This window comes from Gavialis gangeticus, unplaced genomic scaffold (genome assembly GCF_001723915.1).
Source record: "Gavialis gangeticus isolate Ggan-Ray unplaced genomic scaffold, GavGan_comp1, whole genome shotgun sequence".
Lineage (NCBI taxonomy): Eukaryota > Metazoa > Chordata > Crocodylia > Gavialidae > Gavialis > Gavialis gangeticus.
In genome coordinates this window covers 2,486,938-2,505,068 of record NW_017729019.1, presented here as the reverse complement: position 1 = coordinate 2,505,068, position 18,131 = coordinate 2,486,938, and the positions used below count along the sequence as shown (strand labels likewise).

The 18,131-nt window shown below is 44.5% G+C and overlaps 1 protein-coding gene across 4 annotated transcripts in view; it reads right to left on the bottom strand.

Moving 5' to 3' along the window:
• The window catches only part of PPP1R12B (protein phosphatase 1 regulatory subunit 12B), a 184,517-nt gene that overhangs the window by 23,243 nt on the left and 143,143 nt on the right, over nucleotides 1-18,131 (bottom strand). For all 4 annotated transcript variants that reach the window (XM_019513819.1, XM_019513817.1, XM_019513816.1 and 1 more), the window contains 5 exons: nucleotides 11,636-11,652; nucleotides 10,427-10,574; nucleotides 6,783-6,887; nucleotides 5,384-5,437; nucleotides 3,964-4,014 (listed from right to left, as the gene is read on the bottom strand). In XM_019513819.1, the coding sequence (XP_019369364.1) occupies nucleotides 3,964-4,014; nucleotides 5,384-5,437; nucleotides 6,783-6,887; nucleotides 10,427-10,574; nucleotides 11,636-11,652 (375 nt within the window). The remainder of the gene's footprint in view (nucleotides 1-3,963; nucleotides 4,015-5,383; nucleotides 5,438-6,782; nucleotides 6,888-10,426; nucleotides 10,575-11,635; nucleotides 11,653-18,131) is intronic.

Here is an 18,131-nt window from a genome sequence, read left to right as displayed (position 1 = left end):
CCTCCCCACATTGCCGACTCATGTTCATCCTGGAGTCAGTCCTGTGTCTGTGTCCAAATCAGCATCGAATCTTCTGATTTGGATTCAGCTGAATCGAATCAGAGACAGTGATCCGAATCAATGAATTGAATACTGTCCCTGATTTGGGCCAAATCCGAATCGAATAGGGCCTGCTTTGCACACCCTTAATGGACATGCTTGCATACTGCTAGGATGCTAAGAGAACAGCAGTGTCCTTGTCCCTTAGTTTAAGGTACTGCGACACTGTCATCACACAACAGTGAGATCCTGCTGATGACAGGAAGAGAACATAAATGAAACAGAAAGGCACAGATAAGAAAGAGAGAAACCTGCATTTGCTTTAGTGTCAATGTTCCAGTTCCAATACAAATACAGAACCAAGGCCTCAGGCAGGCTGCAGCCAACTAGGATTGACTACAGGGAGATGTGTGCACATTCAGAGCTGACAGCTTTCCAAATCACCATGCTCAAAAAAAAAACAAACTATAAATAAAAAAATTAAAAGCCTGGTAATAACTAGAAACCCAGGCCTGCACCAAATGCCAGACCCTAGGTAAGACTCTCGCAATTACTTATTGCAGTGGTTCTCCAACTTTCTGGACTCAAGGCACCCCTCCATAACTTTTGTGATGTGAGTGGCACTCAATTTCAAAAACCAATTTATATATTAAAGTGCTTACCTCCTTACACGGGGTATAAGCAGTAGGGGTGGGAGGAAATCCAGGCAGGGACAAGCATGAGTTTGGTTTATCAGCTTAATTTATCTGCTTATGTCCTCACACCTCACTTATGTCCTTACACCTGGCAGCACCCCAGTTTTGTGAATCCCTTGCTTACTGTCTGCATAAAACATGGCTTCAGGACAGCAGATATCTCCACCCAGCAGTTCCTTCCCTGAATATGCAGTACCTGGTGCCTACATTAATGGAAAAAATATATTGCTCTGCAGTTCAAGAGGGGCCAAGGGATACACATCTGCATCAGATGTGGATGCTCACTTCTGCTGCAGATTATGGACAGCTTCAAATGAATGTAATGGAAATTATGCTATCTTGTGTAAAAAGAGATTGGGATAACCAAAGGAGTTTTGTACTAAATTCAGTTCTACAAATGCAAATTTTCTTTGTTTACTAAGCAGGTTCCTGGACCCTCAACGAGCTCAGCTCAGTCTTATACTCTGCCACTGCAGCAAGAGGAAGTATATATGTACAATTCTTTGCACACTTTTTTTTTCTTTTTAATGTCACCCCCCCCTTTTTATTTTTTTGGCAGGGGATGGGGGAGGTATGTCATTCGCATCAGGTTAATCCTATGAAACAGAGGAGGAAAATCCAATGATCCTAAGCAAAGAATGGGAGAGAAAAAAAAGCTTTCCAGCATATATCCCAGGCAATTTGTCTAACTGCCATCTCAGCCCTTACAGACCTAGGGAGTCTGCTGCAAGGGGGTGAAATCTTTTCAAGTCACTGTGCTTGGGGTTGGTCTTCTATCTGATGCAAGAGCAGGAGGGAGGACTAGACACCGCTTATTCTTTACGATTTTGCACAGTCTGAGTTCAGTAGGCTAAAATGGTGGGAGTGCATAGGACTAGCAAAGAAATGGAGTTGGCAGGAGTAGGACACAGTCACATAGGTCTTAACAACCTACTTTTTGTATCACAAACATAATTTCCAAGGTCAGTAAGCATTGATTCTCTCTCTTTACGGCAAAATATTACACTGATATCAAATAGCCTTTCTAAGTCAAGTGCTTGCAAACATTGCCTTATTTAAAAATGTCTAGCTCAGCATTTTAAACCTTCTTTTAATAAGTGGCTGACAGCAAAGAAATATGCTACAGCTCATCTAAGTGCTGACAGCATTCTTAAGAAGTTTCCTTATGAATAACAAGTTGAAGCACAATGGCACCACAGTAAAGATCCTTTCAGAGTCAGCATTTATGTGTTCTGTTAACACAAGGTCACCAACTGATTTTCCAGGGAGGAGCAGAAGTGAAGCTTGGAATGGTTAAAGCAGTTGTTGTAAAGCCTAAATGTCAACAGCAGATGCGCTAAAGCACACAAAACTGGCAGGCCCAAAACAGGGTGTGAATTTTCCTGTTTATGGGTTTAGTTGGCCCTAATACACTCCAAGTTGCTAAAGAACAGCTTTTTCCTAAAGAAAAAAAATGAATACATTTGTAATGCCAACACTGTTGCTGTAAAATTACAGGAAAGCAGTTAATCAAACATAACAAAACAATAAACACAAACGGTTTCTTTAGTTGTGAAATCTTCATTATTATGCTGAATATGTATAGCATTTTTAATAAGCACATCCAATCTTTCCCCCTCTGTTCTCATTCCAGTTCATAAGTATGGATGTTTTATTTTTCATCAGACTAATATTTGAAGATCTTTTAGATCGAGGGTTCCCAAAGTTGAGCTACTTCAAAAGGGACAGTCCTGGGTAATGGGCCACATCCAAGGGGCTTGTGGATCACACTTTGATAACCCTTCTTTCAGAGTGAATGAAGTCCATCCAGAACAGATGTTTTATCTGGAATGAATACTTAAATTGGGGGTTCTGCATTTGACCTATTCTGTTTTAGTGCTTACACTACATCCATGCTCCTCATTGGGGTGTTTGACTTTCTGCCAACATGCAGATGTGACAGTGTTCTAATGCGGCATCTCTGGGACACTTATCTGCCCTGTCGCCAGCACCATAACTCCCAACCCCTACCTTCAGAGGGTAAAGGAAAAAGGCATGTTAGTTTTAGCCTAAGCAGTTGTAAAACGCTTCAAAGACTAATTATGCTCAGGAAAGCTGGGAAGCTTAATTTCAACAGACTCACAAAATTGGAACCCTAAACAGGAAAGCAGGAAATAGTTTTCATCATTGCTGTGCTAGGTTATAGGGTCAGCAGCTCTTGGCCCCAAAGCAGAGAATCCCCTTTTCCATTTAAAGTGATAAAGCTAAGTCCCACTTGGATGGCATTCGCTAGGAAAGAACCCATGTGGAGAGGGAACAAAGAGGTGCATTTTGCAAACATGAGCATTAGTGTTTGCATAACATGAGGTAGCACTGCAAAAATCAGTTTGAAGTGTTAGGTTAGCAAAGGCAGCACAAACATGCTGCATCCCCAGCTGACCCAGCAGTGGTACCTGACAGATCAGCAGTCACAGCCTTCTGAGCCATGACAATGTGGGGATAACTGTCTTTCATAGTTATTGACTGAAAACAGAAGTAGCAGAACAAATGAGTGGGTAGAGGAGGAAACCTCCAGCTCTGACAGGCCGCATGCTGCTGAGCATCCTTGTAGCTTCCAAGTGGGATGAGAGAGAACAAAATTCTCTTGCTGCTGCAATTCTATTCTAGGAAGACTCATTGAAACAGCTTTCTAGTAACTTGCTTTAGGAAGAAAGGGCAGAAGTGTTGTTGTCATAAATTCTCTCCCCCTTCTCCCCTCCCAGCTGCCAATTCTGGCTTGGCAAAAAAAACCAAAACCAAAAACAAAACAAAACAAAACACACACACCTCCCTGAGAAAGTCCTTTGACTTTCTGGACCAAAGGGCAAAACATCAAGGGCCTAACTTTAGCCAGCATTACTGCATCGGAGAACACAGGATCAACACACAAAAGCTCACCTCTGATACCACAAGAGCTTAGTTTCAGAAGTACTTGGGGTTAGCCTTTAATGTTATGGGATCAAAACAGCAGAGTGCCAATAGGTAAAAAAATCAACTGAGCAATAATTTAGCAGTTGTATTAATGTCCCATGTTCTGACAACATGGGCATTAACACAACATGATAGCTTAAAGGGACACACATAGAAGGTCATGTGTGCACCTCCTCCAATGCAATATACTGCATTAGTATGCCTTTATTGCATGGCAACTCTTATATTCATTAGCAAAAAGCACAAAAGGGAGTAACAAAGGGAGCAAATTCTTCCATACCTTCACCTCCTCCTCCATTTCAGAGAGTCTCCGCTCAAGGGCTCGCTTCTCCTGTTTAGAAACCATTAAAAAACACCAATGATCATGCAAAAGGTTAAAGAAAGAAACCATTTTTTTCTCTGAAGGAAAATAATACTTTATATTTCTACAAACACACTCATAGGAAAGCATTCAAATACATTTTATAAATTGCATAAATGCAAGAATTTCTTCAGGTAAAGAAAGTGCAACCATCACTGGGATAGAACGTGTCAGCTGTTAAACTGACATGTATTATGTAAAATTGAAGTCATGGGGGGACTTCAGGGAGCCAGAAGACTACATTTCTTGAATTAACATGCACCATAGGACGATCACAAATTGTTAAGGCTTCTTTCTGAAGAGCTGACTTGAACTTTCTCACAGGGGACTGGAATCATTGGTTCAACACCCACCACTACTTGCTGTATCTAGATATTTACTAAAGAAATCTTAACCTATTATTAACTAAGCTTAGATTGCATGTCAGAAAGAAAAAAAGAAATCATAACCTCCTAACTATACAAATAATAGGAAATGGGACATGCTGGTTAAGGATGCGGTGAAATCTCCATCAGAGGTTTGTGAGAAGAGATCTGGGATAGCAAAGGACTGTTCATCTAGCATCTGTGAGGGTGTAGGGAGGAAGCAGTGGGTTGGATGACCTTTGAGGTTCTTTCTAAACCCATGATTCAAGGCTCACCCTCCTCACAGGACAGATCTGATGGGACAAGCTGCAGGTCAAGGAGAAATCAAATTTTGTTACTGACCAAACTTGTGTGCCTAAACGAGATCTTCTTTGAAAGAGAGGTGACATACTCTGGCATGTTTTTTAATGCAAGTAATTCAGGTTTTTTACTCCTGGAACTGGATTTAAACATACAATTCTCACAAGCAGCAGAAGCACACAAAATCTAATTTATGAAACAGTTTAAACAAAATGTTTAAAGGTTATAATATAGGCAAGAGTTGCAATTCAAGTCTCATCTGCTATAATGAATTTGACTGCTCAGAAAGAGGAACAGCTTACAGGTTCATATTTCAAGGTATAATAAGGCAATACCAACTTGACTGGAAATAATTTTTTGCTGAGATAGGTTTTTTTTGTTAATGAAAACTAGGAGGGCATGGAAACAATTGCACAATAAGCCAATTACCCTTCAGCACCGCAAAGAGAGATTTGTGGCTCTGTAGCATCTTGTGACAAGGTCAAAAAAATGCACTATGTTTTTACACAGTTTGGGAAGCCAAAAAGATCAAAACTCAAATATTACTACAAATTCAACTTCCTGGAGCAGTTGTGAAATATTTAATTAAATACTTGCTTTCCAGAAAATAATAGACTACATCCTCAGAGGCTTAGGAATCAGAGAATAGGATTGAGAAAGAAGTAGATACATACCCTTTTCTCCATCTCCATCATACTCGATCGGTCAGAGGTTTTTTCCTGTTTCTGCTATTTAAGTTAAAAATAGAAACTTATTAAAATAGAGCAGCATGCATAGGAGAAAGCTAGAGGGGAACATGGAGAGTCTCCATACCCACTTGCCTGGAAAGAAAGATGTCTTGACACAACAGTTTGTCACAAGCCCTACCCTGGGGGGCACATGGGGTGCCATAAACATTTTCTTGTGTTTTGTTGTACTGATATGGCAGGTGTGGTCTTGTTGGAAAGCCCGCATTATGCTGTATCCATTTACATTGCTTTTATCACTGTATAGATGTTATGCTGTCTATGCATATCTTTATGATTTGGGACATGGTTTAGCCAAGGGACTATGGCATGCATACTTAAGGACAATTGCCACTCCCAGACAGGCCGAAGGAGCTCCCAGATAAGCAGAAGGAGATGTTACTGAGTTGGGCACCCAAGGCATGGTCTTCCAATAATGAAGAAACTAAATCCTCTATAGAAAAGGCATCTGAGAGAAATGGCCCATCAGCCAGAAGAATTCCAGCTGCCTCTAGGAGACCAGACATTTCTGGAGGATTCTGGTGATTCATGAGCAATCACAATAAGATTGATGGATAGGGGAAGGGGCTTACTTGGAGGGTTTGTTTTTTTAAAGTTATCATAGTCCTGGGTCCTTGGATTCTTTCCTCCTGTGCACCCCCTGAGGTGGAGAAGGGTCCAAAGCCCCAGCAGCCAGAGCTGGCACAATCAGCAGGAAGCCTGACTTCTGGCAATACTGGCAGACCTCTCAGGAGAGCTAGAGTGTAGCCAGACAAGAGGTTAGTTGTCTTGCTTTTCTGTCTGTAAATGTATGGTCAATTTTGCTTATATAATTCGTTTGTCCTACATAATAAATCCTTTTGTTGCTTTGTCTCCTTAATAGTTGCCTGTGGAAAGAGCAAATCTTATCTCTGGGTAAGTGACATTCCCTCATTCTAGGGAAAGGAGCACCTAAAATTTCTTTCACAACCCAAAGGGGAGGCCACCTAGAGCTGGCAGAGATTCCCTTTCTGCAGCAAGTCCAGTATAAGGGCAGCTGAGCTGTGGCTTGCAGAGATAAGGAGTGATCCCAGATCAACCTCAGTCTGATCCTTGGGACAAGCAGTGGGAAAGTGGGGAGAAACTCAGGGCCCTGGGGGTGCTTCACAGACAGGTTTGACATAGCAACTAATATAGACATAATCATACTTTGCCCTTCTACTACATATTGCTACAGAATCCAAACTGTACGACAGCGAAGTACAATGTTCCTTTACAGAAAGTACACTGGCTCTTCCCTCAGATTCATGAGCTAATATCCATTGCTCCATCTTTATCTAACCATTCCTGGGGCTTCTTTTCTCCTTACCTGGGTTGCTTTTTCTAATTTTGATTTGATGTCAGCCAGCTCCAACTGGGCTTCCTGCAGTTTTGATTTCAACTTCTGGTTTTCAGACAGGGCACTTTCATAGAGCTGAAGCAGGAAACAAGATACACAAGTCAATGAGACTGCTTTAGAATGACGACATGAGCCTCAGTCTAACAGTCACAGCTTCAGGCCATACATTTGTGCACGTATACACACAGACACATATGCGTTGCTTTAAAACCTGCAGGTATCATTATTTAGGGCTGGGGACCAACTCCTGCAAGCAATCCAGTATATTCTGAAGAGGGACAAAGGGGCTCAGTTTCTCTGCTTGTGGCTCCTTAAAGGTGATGATCACATTGAAAAATCCTGCACAAATGTTGCACTTTTAAAGCCACAGCCAATGGGCAAATAAAAGGGAACAATTTTATATCAAGTAACCCACTTACCATAATAAAAGACATAGTTTCAACAGACCATTTCAGTGAGCTCACTGAACATACCTAAACAGTGTAACTATTGAATTAATCCAATATAACCTAACTGAGCATATACACTTTCATTTCAAAAGGGAAGAAAAAGGGCAAAAAGTCAAAGGAGACAGAGGTGAGAGACAGACAAAGACAGAAGGTAGCGGGGGAGAGAGAAAGAGAGACTTTTGATACGTTTTATTACACAAATATTAAAAACAAATGGTGAAAGTGCAAAGTGTGTGGAACTTCCAAAGGTCCCACATGAAACACTTGCTGGTGACAAAAATACCGTGTCACCAGAGGTTGGAACCCCTCCCCCAGGCCTCTCATGGGGTTATACATGGAGATGTCCATCTTCCACCTTGCAGAGGGTCCTCTCGAGGGCCAGCATGACGCAAATTGCTTCAAGTTGGTTGCAAGATGAAGAGTCCAAATTCAAATGACAGCGTGTGTCTGGATCAGAAGGTGGAAGAGTTGGAGGGACGGCCCCTGTAAGCAGGTTTCTGAAGCTTTTCAGAGTCACCACCTTGTCCTTGCCCAGCAGGAAGTTGGCCAGGCAGATCATGCTCCTCTTGGCTACTTGGTATGGGATAAAGATGATGTACAGTCTCAGATAAGTTCAAGTCCAGTGTGCCAAAGAGGCTGCTGAAGGCAGCAAAGAGTGGCAGCAGGTGGGGGCAGTCCAGGAAGGCACAGAAGAGCATCTCTTCCACCTCCTCCTCCTCACAGAAAGAGCAGGCCACCAATGCTGCCAGGTTTAAGTGGTGAACATAAGTGTCCATGGCCACGGCCCCAAGCAGCAGCTACCACTGGAAGTCACCAGTTCTTTTGGCAATGGGCAACTTGTACAGGGTGCCTCAGGCTGGGGAGGCTTGCTTTGGTATTACTGTCAGTAGGCGCTGCCTCCAAGTCACATCAGGGCGGGCTGTGAGGACACAGGCCTGATGTACTTTGACTGCCCGTGTGTACAGTGTCTTCTCAGACAAGATCTCAAGGCAGAACCCTTCACTGTTCTTGCTGGGCACAGGGAGAAACAGCAGAATGCTCGGTTCACCTGTACACAGCCAGAGAAACAGACAGTGATAGAGCAAGCTGTCACTGAGGAGGGCTTGTCATGTGCTGAGATGGTCTTCTAGGACAACAAGTCTTCTACGGCAACACACAGGAGGGACAGTTTCACTTCAGCCAAAGGGACAGAGTGCAGGCCCAGCTGGTCAGCTGGGGCTTTGGCCAAGAGCTAGGTAGACCAGGCTGAGTTGAAGAGGTGAGTCAGCTTGACAGTGTGCAACCAGACCAAAGAAGCAATGAGGCTTCTGGGGGAGAGGCTGAGACAGTGACAGAGAGGAGAGCCAGAGCCAGAAGAGAATTTCGACTTGTTAAACCTTTATAATACAAGTATTAGAAACAAATTGTGAAACTGCAAAAGGTACATGGGCCCTGCCTGGGGCCAAGCATCAAACACCAGTCAGCAAAAATAAACCAAAAACACCCCCCAAAAAACAAAAACCCAGACATTGAAACCCTCTCCCCAAGGCGTCTCATTGGGTTACACATGTAGAACCAGCTGTCCATCTTCCACCTTGCAGAGGCCCCCCTTGATGGCCAGTATTATGCAAACTGCCTCACATTTGGTTGCAAGATGAAGAGTCCAAATTCAAAAGGTGACATGTGCCTAGACCAAGAAGTGCAAGAGTTGGAGGGCATCAAAGCTGGTCCCTGTAAGCAAGTTTCTGAAGCTTTTCAGAGTTGCCATCTTGGCCTGGCCTAACAGGAAAGGAAGTTGGTCAGGCAGATCATGCTCCTCTTGGATACTTGGTACAGGATAAAGATGTACACAGTCTTAGAGAAGTTCAGGTCTAGTATGCCAAAGAGGATGCTGAGTGCAGCAAAGAGCAGCAGTAGGTAGAGGCAAGTCCAGGAAGGCATGGAAAAGAGTGTCCTCCTCCTTTAGAAAGGGCAGGCCACCAATGATGCTGGGTCTAAGTGGCAGACAAAAGTGCCTATGGCCAGGACCCCAGGCAGCAGCCACCATGGGAGGTCACAAGTCTTCTTAGCAATGGGTAGCTTGTACAGGGTGCACCAGACCAGGTGGGCTTGCTCTGCTGTTGCTACCACCAGGCACCACCAGAGAGAGAGAAAAATGGCCCTCCCATTCAATTCGTAAATCCACTGAGGTTTTCTGTTTCAGAGAGACATGGCAACTGCATTTAGGCAAACAGTGCTGGAATACTATGAGTCCTGAATATTGACTGGCTCTTTAGGACATTCCCATTAATAACCTGGATGGATTTCTCTTATGGAGCTGCATATTTATAAAACTAAGATGAAGTACCTCTCAGTAGTAAACCCGTAGGGAAATTAAGATAATTCTATCCATTTACCTTTCATATAGTTTTGCTGCTTTTGTATGTATGTGTGCAATCTGGGAGCATATTAAGACTCATTTTATCCTTTAATATTAATTTTTTCAAGGATTAAATCAAACATGGGAAAAATGTAAATTGAAGAGGGCACTGCAACTCGCAAGGACATCTTTTCTTATGTAGTGCTATTCTTCATCTACATTTTCCATGTCTGCTCTTCCCCATAAAAATAGGTTAGGTTTCATCCTCATGCAAATTCAAAACAGATGAGGTACATCATGAAAATCAACTGGTTACAAACATTAAGCAAATATTATCAAGTGATAACGCCAAGCAAGCCTTGCCCAAAAGGCAATAGCTGCATGTTAAACAGCAGTGTCTGCCATTTGAAAAGTATAGATGAAGTACACACGTACTTAAAAAAAAAAAGCAAACTCGCTCAAGCCAGAGCACATTTCCAGTCTGCTTTCATCCCTAACCCTCCATTCCTACATATTTCACTTTCATAGCTTTCCTTGAGTCTCTTGTTCCTTCTTCAGGGCTGTAAAGAACAGCGGAGCGTTGCACTTGAACAAACTTTCCGTGATTCTAGTACAGAGTGAATTCAAGAGAAAGAAGCTCTTTACAAGCTAAGCTTAAAGCAGGATCCCCTTGCAAACAGAAGGGTTGTTGAACAGGCCATTCCTGAAAACATTCCCCCTTCTTTGTTCCTTCTCCGCTCCTCTTGTTAAAACCAAGGTTTCTGATGGAAGGCTACAACTGGAATGGGCAGTTGTAGTGTAAAACAGCACACCTAAAGCAGCCCTACCTTTTTATAGTCCCTGTTACTCTCGTCTTCTGTTCTGGCGCTGAGAGAGGCCAAGCGGTTCTCTCTCCGGGTGTAGGCGCTGGAGCGGCTGGAGGCACGATCGCTGTAGGAGTCACTGGTGGTAGGGTTTGTACCTGCCAGTTCCAACCTAAACACATAAGAGCTGACACTTAAAGAACAGTTTGAGAACACTTGAAATGCTGTCAGTATGAATGTGACTGGTCAGGGCTCAAGCCTTCTGGGAAAATACCTGCCAGACAGCTAAAAGAAATCACTAATTCAAGTGTTGCTGATAGTATTCAGGGTCTCTCAAAGCAAACAGTTTGAAATGAACTTCACATGGGGAATCTCTGACTGATGAAGGCCAACTGGCCACCTAATTTTTAGAAAAAACTCAGGGCAGTGGTAATTGGGCCCAGCCACGCTAGGGCAGCACCTGCTTCCAATCTTTTCCTTGAAGTTATGGTTCTGTCTGGATGATAGGGTGGTTTCCCCACTCACTCAGGTAACAGGGGTCTAGGCAGCCTCCACTGCTCCAAAACTCCTGCTTAGGCATGTGTGTCAAAGGTCTGGATGACCTCTCACACATACACCATGATCCGGAAGGACAGATGACTACCAAACAAACAGACAGGTAACAGGGAAAGAACTGATGTCTTTCCCTTAAACTCAATAAGCAGCAACTTGAAGGGAAGAAAAGTGACTTGGAAGTTCACCTGAGGCAAGAACCTTACCCTGGGCAACCTGCTTTGGAATCAAAGTTTGGTCTAAGGTGCATTTCCAAATTTATTTTTTATGGAGGTAATGAATGGGACCTGGGAAGCTTGAGTTGAGTTGAGTTTAGTCAGGCTGGGTTGTGGGGGTGGGAGGGAGAGAAGGAGGAAGACACTGACTTAGGTTAGAGGCAGGGAAGCAGAAGTGAGTGGGGTGGACTGGTTTTGAACTTTTGGATATTGTGTGCACGTGAGCTTGTTCTGTTATACTATCTTCTTTTCATATCTTACTCTGTTTTCATAAGTTATTTTGGCTTTTAATGTAAGCCACTCTGAGCCTTGGAGAGGGGTGGGGAAAGGGAGATGGCCTATCAAACCAAAATCAACCAATAAGCAGTTTATGCTACTCATTTTATGTACTGTGAAACCAGGAGGCAACATACATGCATCTTGTTTATACATATTAATTAGAAAGTATGCAAGGGAAAACTCTTACCTGGAAAGTCTTTCATGCTAAAAGGAAGAAGGAAAACAAAAGGGGAAAAACAGGATTAGCAATTAGCAGAATTAACACTTCAAATGAAACACTGCAGGAATGGCATTTAGGAGTAATTTTCAATCTTGAAATCAAGTGGCCAGGGGCCCAATTAGCTATCACATACACAAATAGTAACTTCCTGATCTTTGCCCATAACCTCTTGAACTCTTTGGCTTCACTGAAACACTTTAGATTTCATTCCTTTCTAGATAAGGTGAAAGTTAACAGACAAGTCTGGTCAAATTGCAATTTAAAAAAAGAATTGCAATGTTTTGTGGCTGATGCCAAGGGGAAATCGAAGCCTAATGAGACTGCATATAAAATATGGACCAGGATCCAAGACTACTCTGAATTTAAGACAACCCCCCATAATTAGATTCTATACACGGAAAATTTGTGAATTTGTCCTCCACATTGTTGCAGCAAAGAAAGCAGCAGTAGGGAGGCAGGGAGTGAGGGAGTTAAGAAGCTTGACTGCTGCCTTTCCTCCTGTACCGCATACCTTGCTGCCTGTCCACTCCTGCCCCACAGCACGTACCCCCTGCCCCCATGTTGCCTCGTACACTATTTTCTCCCTGCCACTCCTCCCCACCCACCTGCCCTTCCCCTCCGCTGCTGCTTACCCTCCGTTGCAGCTCCAGCTCTTGCCCAAGACACAGAACACCCAGCCTCTACCCAGACAGGCTGTGGCAACTGTAGTGGCAGCAGCCCCAGGATTGTGATGGAGCTGAAACTGGAGCTGTCACCACTGCTGCTGGGCAGGAGCCAGCATATGCTCTGTGTCCTGGGAACTGCAGTTAAGGGTAGGGGGCAGGGGGAGGCGCAGGGCAGAGGTGAGGCTGGGATGGCTACTTATGCATTCCCAGAATACAAGATACAGGCAGCCCCTGCTTAACACAGTTTTGATTAGTGCTGTTTTGCTATGGTGCTCATTTAAAATTGATACCTGGTTTCGCTGAGCACTCAGTGAGTTTTGCTATAGCACTCAGTGGAATCAGCAAGTTTTGGCAGGAAGGCAGGGAGAAGCAGTGGTGGTGGCGGCAGCAGCAAGCGTGGCAAATGGTAATGAGTGGGGGGGGTGGGCTTGAGCATGGGCGGTGGGGAGAAGCCAGGCACAGCTGGTGAACACAGACTGGTGGGGTGGTGGAGCCGGCCGGGGGTGGGCTTTACAGCCGGCTGGGCACACAGCATGGACACTGCAAACCCCCCTGCTCCCAGTCAGCTGCAAACATCCACCCTGCTCCTGCGGGATGCTCCACCGCCTGAGTTCACCAGCTGAAGCATGGGGAGAAGTGCGGGGCCTGCGTCGGTGCCCAGGGTCAGGGCCAGGGCCAGCGGGGACCTACACCCAGGGTGGGCCAGCAGGAGTGTGGGGCCCGGGGCCCGGGCCAGCAGGGGCCTATACCCAGAGTGAGGCAGCAGGAGTGCTGGTGCCCAGGCTGGCATGTGGGGCCAGCAGGTGGGCAGAGGTGACAGCGGTGAGAAGTGGTGCCAACCAATCACCTATATTTACATTCATTCCTATGGGCAAATGGATTTCGCTTTGCACTCTTTCACTTAACGCTCGGTTTTTCTGGAACCAAATAAGAGCACTAAGCAGAGGTTCCTTTGTATCCCCTTGGTGAAGGGGAGGGACTACTGGCTCCTATGGCCAATCAGTGGTGAGGGGCGGGGCTGCCACCTCCTCAACCAATCAGCAATGGGGGTGGAACCACCATGACCCTTGGCCAATCAGCAGTAAGGGGTGGGACCATTACAAAAAGACCAACTCCCTCCCTCCCTAGTTGGCTTGGAACCCTGTTCTTCCTGGCTGTGTACCGCTCTACTTCTAGACACAGCCAATAGAATTGCAAGGACAAATGACTGACATGTATTTCCACCAATGAACTGAAATACAGAATTTTTGCAATCCATTCCTCATTTAGAAATGGACAGGGGATAAAGAGTTTTTTTTTTTAAAAAAAGGATGGTCTGATATAAAACAGGACCTATGGCCACCCTAGGTGGGGCAGAGGTAGCAGGGGCTGGAGCCACAGGAGCCACCTGTCCCCCCACTCTTATACTCAAATCCAAGGTGAGAGACCATTTCCTCCCATGATGAATAAGGAAAAAAAAACCTTGCCTGGGATTAGAGTAAGTACACTATGTCTGTAGCAGGTATCCCAATGTAATCAATTAAAGCAGAGGAAGTTCTAGGTCAGTTGCACATATTTAGTACTTCCTCTAATCTAGTTCACATTAGACAGACTTGAATTCCTCCCCTACAAAGGTTAACAATGGCTAAGAGAGAGCAGGTCATACAAGGAGAGGCTGAAAGACTTGGGACTGTTAAGCCTGGAGGAGAAAAGACTCAGAGGAGACTTGATGGCAGCCTATAAGTATATTAGCGACATACATCAGGGATTGGGGGAACATCTGTTCACCTAGGTCCCCCAGGGGAAGACAAGAAACAATAGGTACAAACTGATTGCAGATCACTTCAGATTGGACATAAGGAAAAACGTATTTACAAGTCAAGTGCTGAGGGTCTGGAACAGACTCCCTGCCCCCAGAGATGGTACAGTCACCCATCCTGACAATCTTCAAAAAGCATCTTGATGCTCATCATGCTGGGGTAATCTAACCCCAGCAGTCTTTCCTGCCCAAGTACAGGGGGGCTGGACCCAATGATCTTGTGAGACCTTTTCCAGCCCCTAACATCTATGAAATGATCTTGCCTCTCTCTCTTTAACTGCAAGCCTAAAGTAGCCATTTCTGAAGACTGCTAGTCAATTTTTGCAGAACCCAAAAATCTGACCCATAAATGGAATCAGTGGAATCTGACCCATAAATGACATCATAAATGGAATCATTCACAAAGGTTTGGTTGTCTCATCTTCTTCTGTTGCACACTAATTGGTTGCATACTCATTTCTAAATTAATTCATGCCTTCTAGCTCTGGTGGAAGAAATGTCCAGTGAGTCACGTGAATAACAAAGAATAATAGAGTCAGTCCTCTTCCCACCTCCTGGGTATGTATTAAAACTCTGGAAATCCACAAAAAGCTATCGCTTCCCCTGGGAGCAGAAGGATTCTCACTTTTCAGAAGCCAGGTGTGAATGCAAAGCTCTAAGAGGTGCAGGAGGTTCATAAATGGGGCGGAGGTTCTACACTGGGGGCAGGTTGGGAATTTCTGGTGCAGAATACATTGTACCTCCTTTCCCCTACAATTTCCACTGACCTGCAAACTACTTGAGTTCTATTCTTAGTGCTACATTTGTTACAACCCACTTGCACTCAAGCCAAAGACAACCTCAGCCAACTTAAGCACAAAATAAATCAAAGGATGGTTTTGCTTGGCACTATAACATGACAGAGGTTACCTGTGGTAAGCCATGTTTGTTAGTAAGAGTTCTGTGGGTTGGAAGGTTCTCCATTATATATAAGTGCAGAAGTCAAATGGTAGCAGCAAAAATGATATGCAACATGACTCCACAATACTGAAAATCCTCAAAAGGAGGATTTGAGTGTTGTTGTAGAGGCCTTTTCAGAGGCACAGAAGAGAGGGCGAGTGGGGTGGGGGGCAGGGGGGAGCACTGCATTTATTCAACATGCATCTTTTTTGCCCAAAAAATAGCTGCTGGAAATAAGAGTGCAGAGCTTCAACAGGGAAGTGCTGGGGGAAGAGGGCTCAGTCATGAGGAAGGTATACTCTCTGGTCCCTCTTTGAGCCAGGTGGGTAGTCAGCGATGCCTACCAAATTTGCTGAGGGCTAGCTGGCTGGCACAGAGAAGCCTGGCAGTTTGACTCCAGTAGGATTGGGTCCTCACCTGATATGGTGGCTAGTACCACTGATTAAGCCAAATTCTTTGGCTGCTCTTCTCTTTTCAAGCTGAGCTGGGGGGGAAGGGGAGGGGGAGCCAAGAGCACCTGCCAAGTCAATGGAGGGCTTGATCCTGTTGGAGCTGAACTGTTTAGTCCCTCTAAGCCAGGTGTGCCCTCAGTTGACTCCACAAGTGCTGCTGGCTAGGATTGGCTGGTACTGCTAGCTGCCCACCCAACTCAACTTGAGAAGATTAGAAGGGCTAGCTATTTTGACTCAGACAGAAGGGCTTCTTACAGCTAGTGGGGGTTAACAGAACAGCCACAGTTTTTTGCATTCCCCCACTTCAGTTGCCTACATTTTCCCCTGTGGAAATGCCGTACTTACTGGTACTTCCAAGGAAAAGTCTTTTTTTTCTTCATTCCACCTTTCAAAAACAAGGTACATCTTATTCAGGGGCATGTGGTATGAAAGAAAATACAGTAGTAAAGGAAAGAGATTCACAAGCCTTTGTTGTTAATGTGAGAAAACCTGCTTTCACCATAGAAAAGGCAAAATGGGCTTCTTCAAAACATTTTTTCTAGATGCAAAAGACTGGATATATATACACGTAAAAGAAGGATATTTAAAAAAAAAAAGAATACTTAAAAGTGATTACCAGAAATGACAAAGAAAGAGACAAGGTCTGAGTCTACACATTGCTTCCATGAGCATCACGTGGAATTCCCTGGGGCAGGTCTCAGTTTTCTTTACTGAAAGATTCCTACAGGTCAGGAGTCTACAACCTGTGGCCCTCAGGCCAGATCTAGCCCACAAAAAGGTTGGATCCAGTCTAGGTAGGTCTATCCCAGCCTGGAACAGCACAGGACAGTTAGTGGCAGAGCTGTGCCTAGCCACCTACCCACTCTCCAGTATCTTCATCTGCAGCGAGTTAAGTCAAGTTAGCTCAGGCAGCTTTGAGCTCTCCAGGGGTCTGGATGTGTGTGGCCTATGGCACGGGCCAGGTTGCAAGCTGCTGCCTCTGGCAGCGAAAGTTTGCCAACCCCTGTTTAGGCAACCCCATCAGCTAAACAAACATCTTAGAACTGAAGAAAAACAGCCAACTAGGGGACAGCAGCATATGCAAAATGTATGGCTCTGTCTTAAGTTAATTTAGTATATTCTAAAGTTCATAACTCAAAAGGCATCACTACATTTCCTATTTGTGCTCTAAACTGTAGCACTTCACAGAAAGCCTGTATCTTTCCCAAGGTTTGAAATCCCTCAGCAGATATATGTTGCAGTTACAGTGATACATAATGAAACAAAAAGATAATTAACTTCAAGATGGAACAAGACCGAACTTTCCACAAGCAACTGTATAAAGGCTGCACTTGGAAAGAGAAGTCTGAACTTAACATTACAGTACTAGCCGACTACCCTGATGTAACTAAGGTGGTAAAGTCAGTTTCTATCAAAGACCATTCTTTCAGTTGACCCATAATTTCTGGAGAGGTACATCAGGGAAAACCACTTTTTGATGTTTCAATTTTGGTCTCAAATACATGCAGCTGGCTTCCAGGCATAGCAAAATTTGAGAAGTTCAGTGAAACAATATCCCCTACTGTAAAAAAAAAAAAAAAAAATCCAATTATATATTTTTCCAAAGGGGGCCTATTGAAAGGGCTGGACTTTGAAAGGCAATATGGACAATGCTCTGAGTGACACAGGAGGCTCTTAAAGCAAAAGGAGGCAATGAAATGTAATTTAAACAAAGTTATAAGTATTTTAAAACTGCTGACAGAACATGAATAATGGAACCTTCAGGTCTTCAGCCATGCACTGCAGTAGATACACGTAGGGTGCAATTTGGGAGGCATGAGCTTCAAGGCAGGTTAAAAAAGAAAGTGGTGGGAGAATGAGCAAGCAAGCGAGTGAGTGAATGTTATTTATTTAAAATCAGAGCTGTCCAACTTCAGCATGGCCAGTAGGCCTGTGTGAGTGATCCGGCTTCGGATCTGGCCGCTTCATATGGCCGTGACCTGATCCAGAGCTCCAACTGGGTTTCTGCCTCGATCCAGCCAAAACTTGGGAGACGCATCAGAGATCTGGCCATAGGGTATAATGGGGAAATCAATGAAATATTGATAACTTTGTTGTTTTTTGTCAGATTTGGATGAAACTTGCAGGGATGGTAGCCTCTGCTGAGAGCATGAACCTGCCAAGTTTCAAGAAGATCGGCGCAGGGGTTAGGGGGGAACTGTACCCCACATTCTTGAAAGCCAAACTCATGTCATGGCTGCGTGCTACACCACAGGGGGATGAAAACTGCAGGGCTGGTAGCTCTTACTGAGGCCACAAAGCCAGCCAGGTTTCAAGAAAATCGGTGCAGGGGTTTGGGGGGAACTGTACCCCAAATGCTTGAAAGCAAAGCTCCTTAATGAGCATCAATTAGCACCTACAAAACCAGGCTAAGGAGAGGAAAGAATCAATACAATCAACTGCCCCAAGACAAAGAGTCTTGGCATGAGTTTTGCCTGTCAGCAGCTAGGGGTGCAGGGCCCCAGAGCCCCCTGCACCCATCTCCTCCACAGCTGGCAGGTGTCACAGCAGGGGCCACGACCCCTGCAGCTGTCACCCTGCTGCACCTGAAGACACGCAGTGTCACCCAT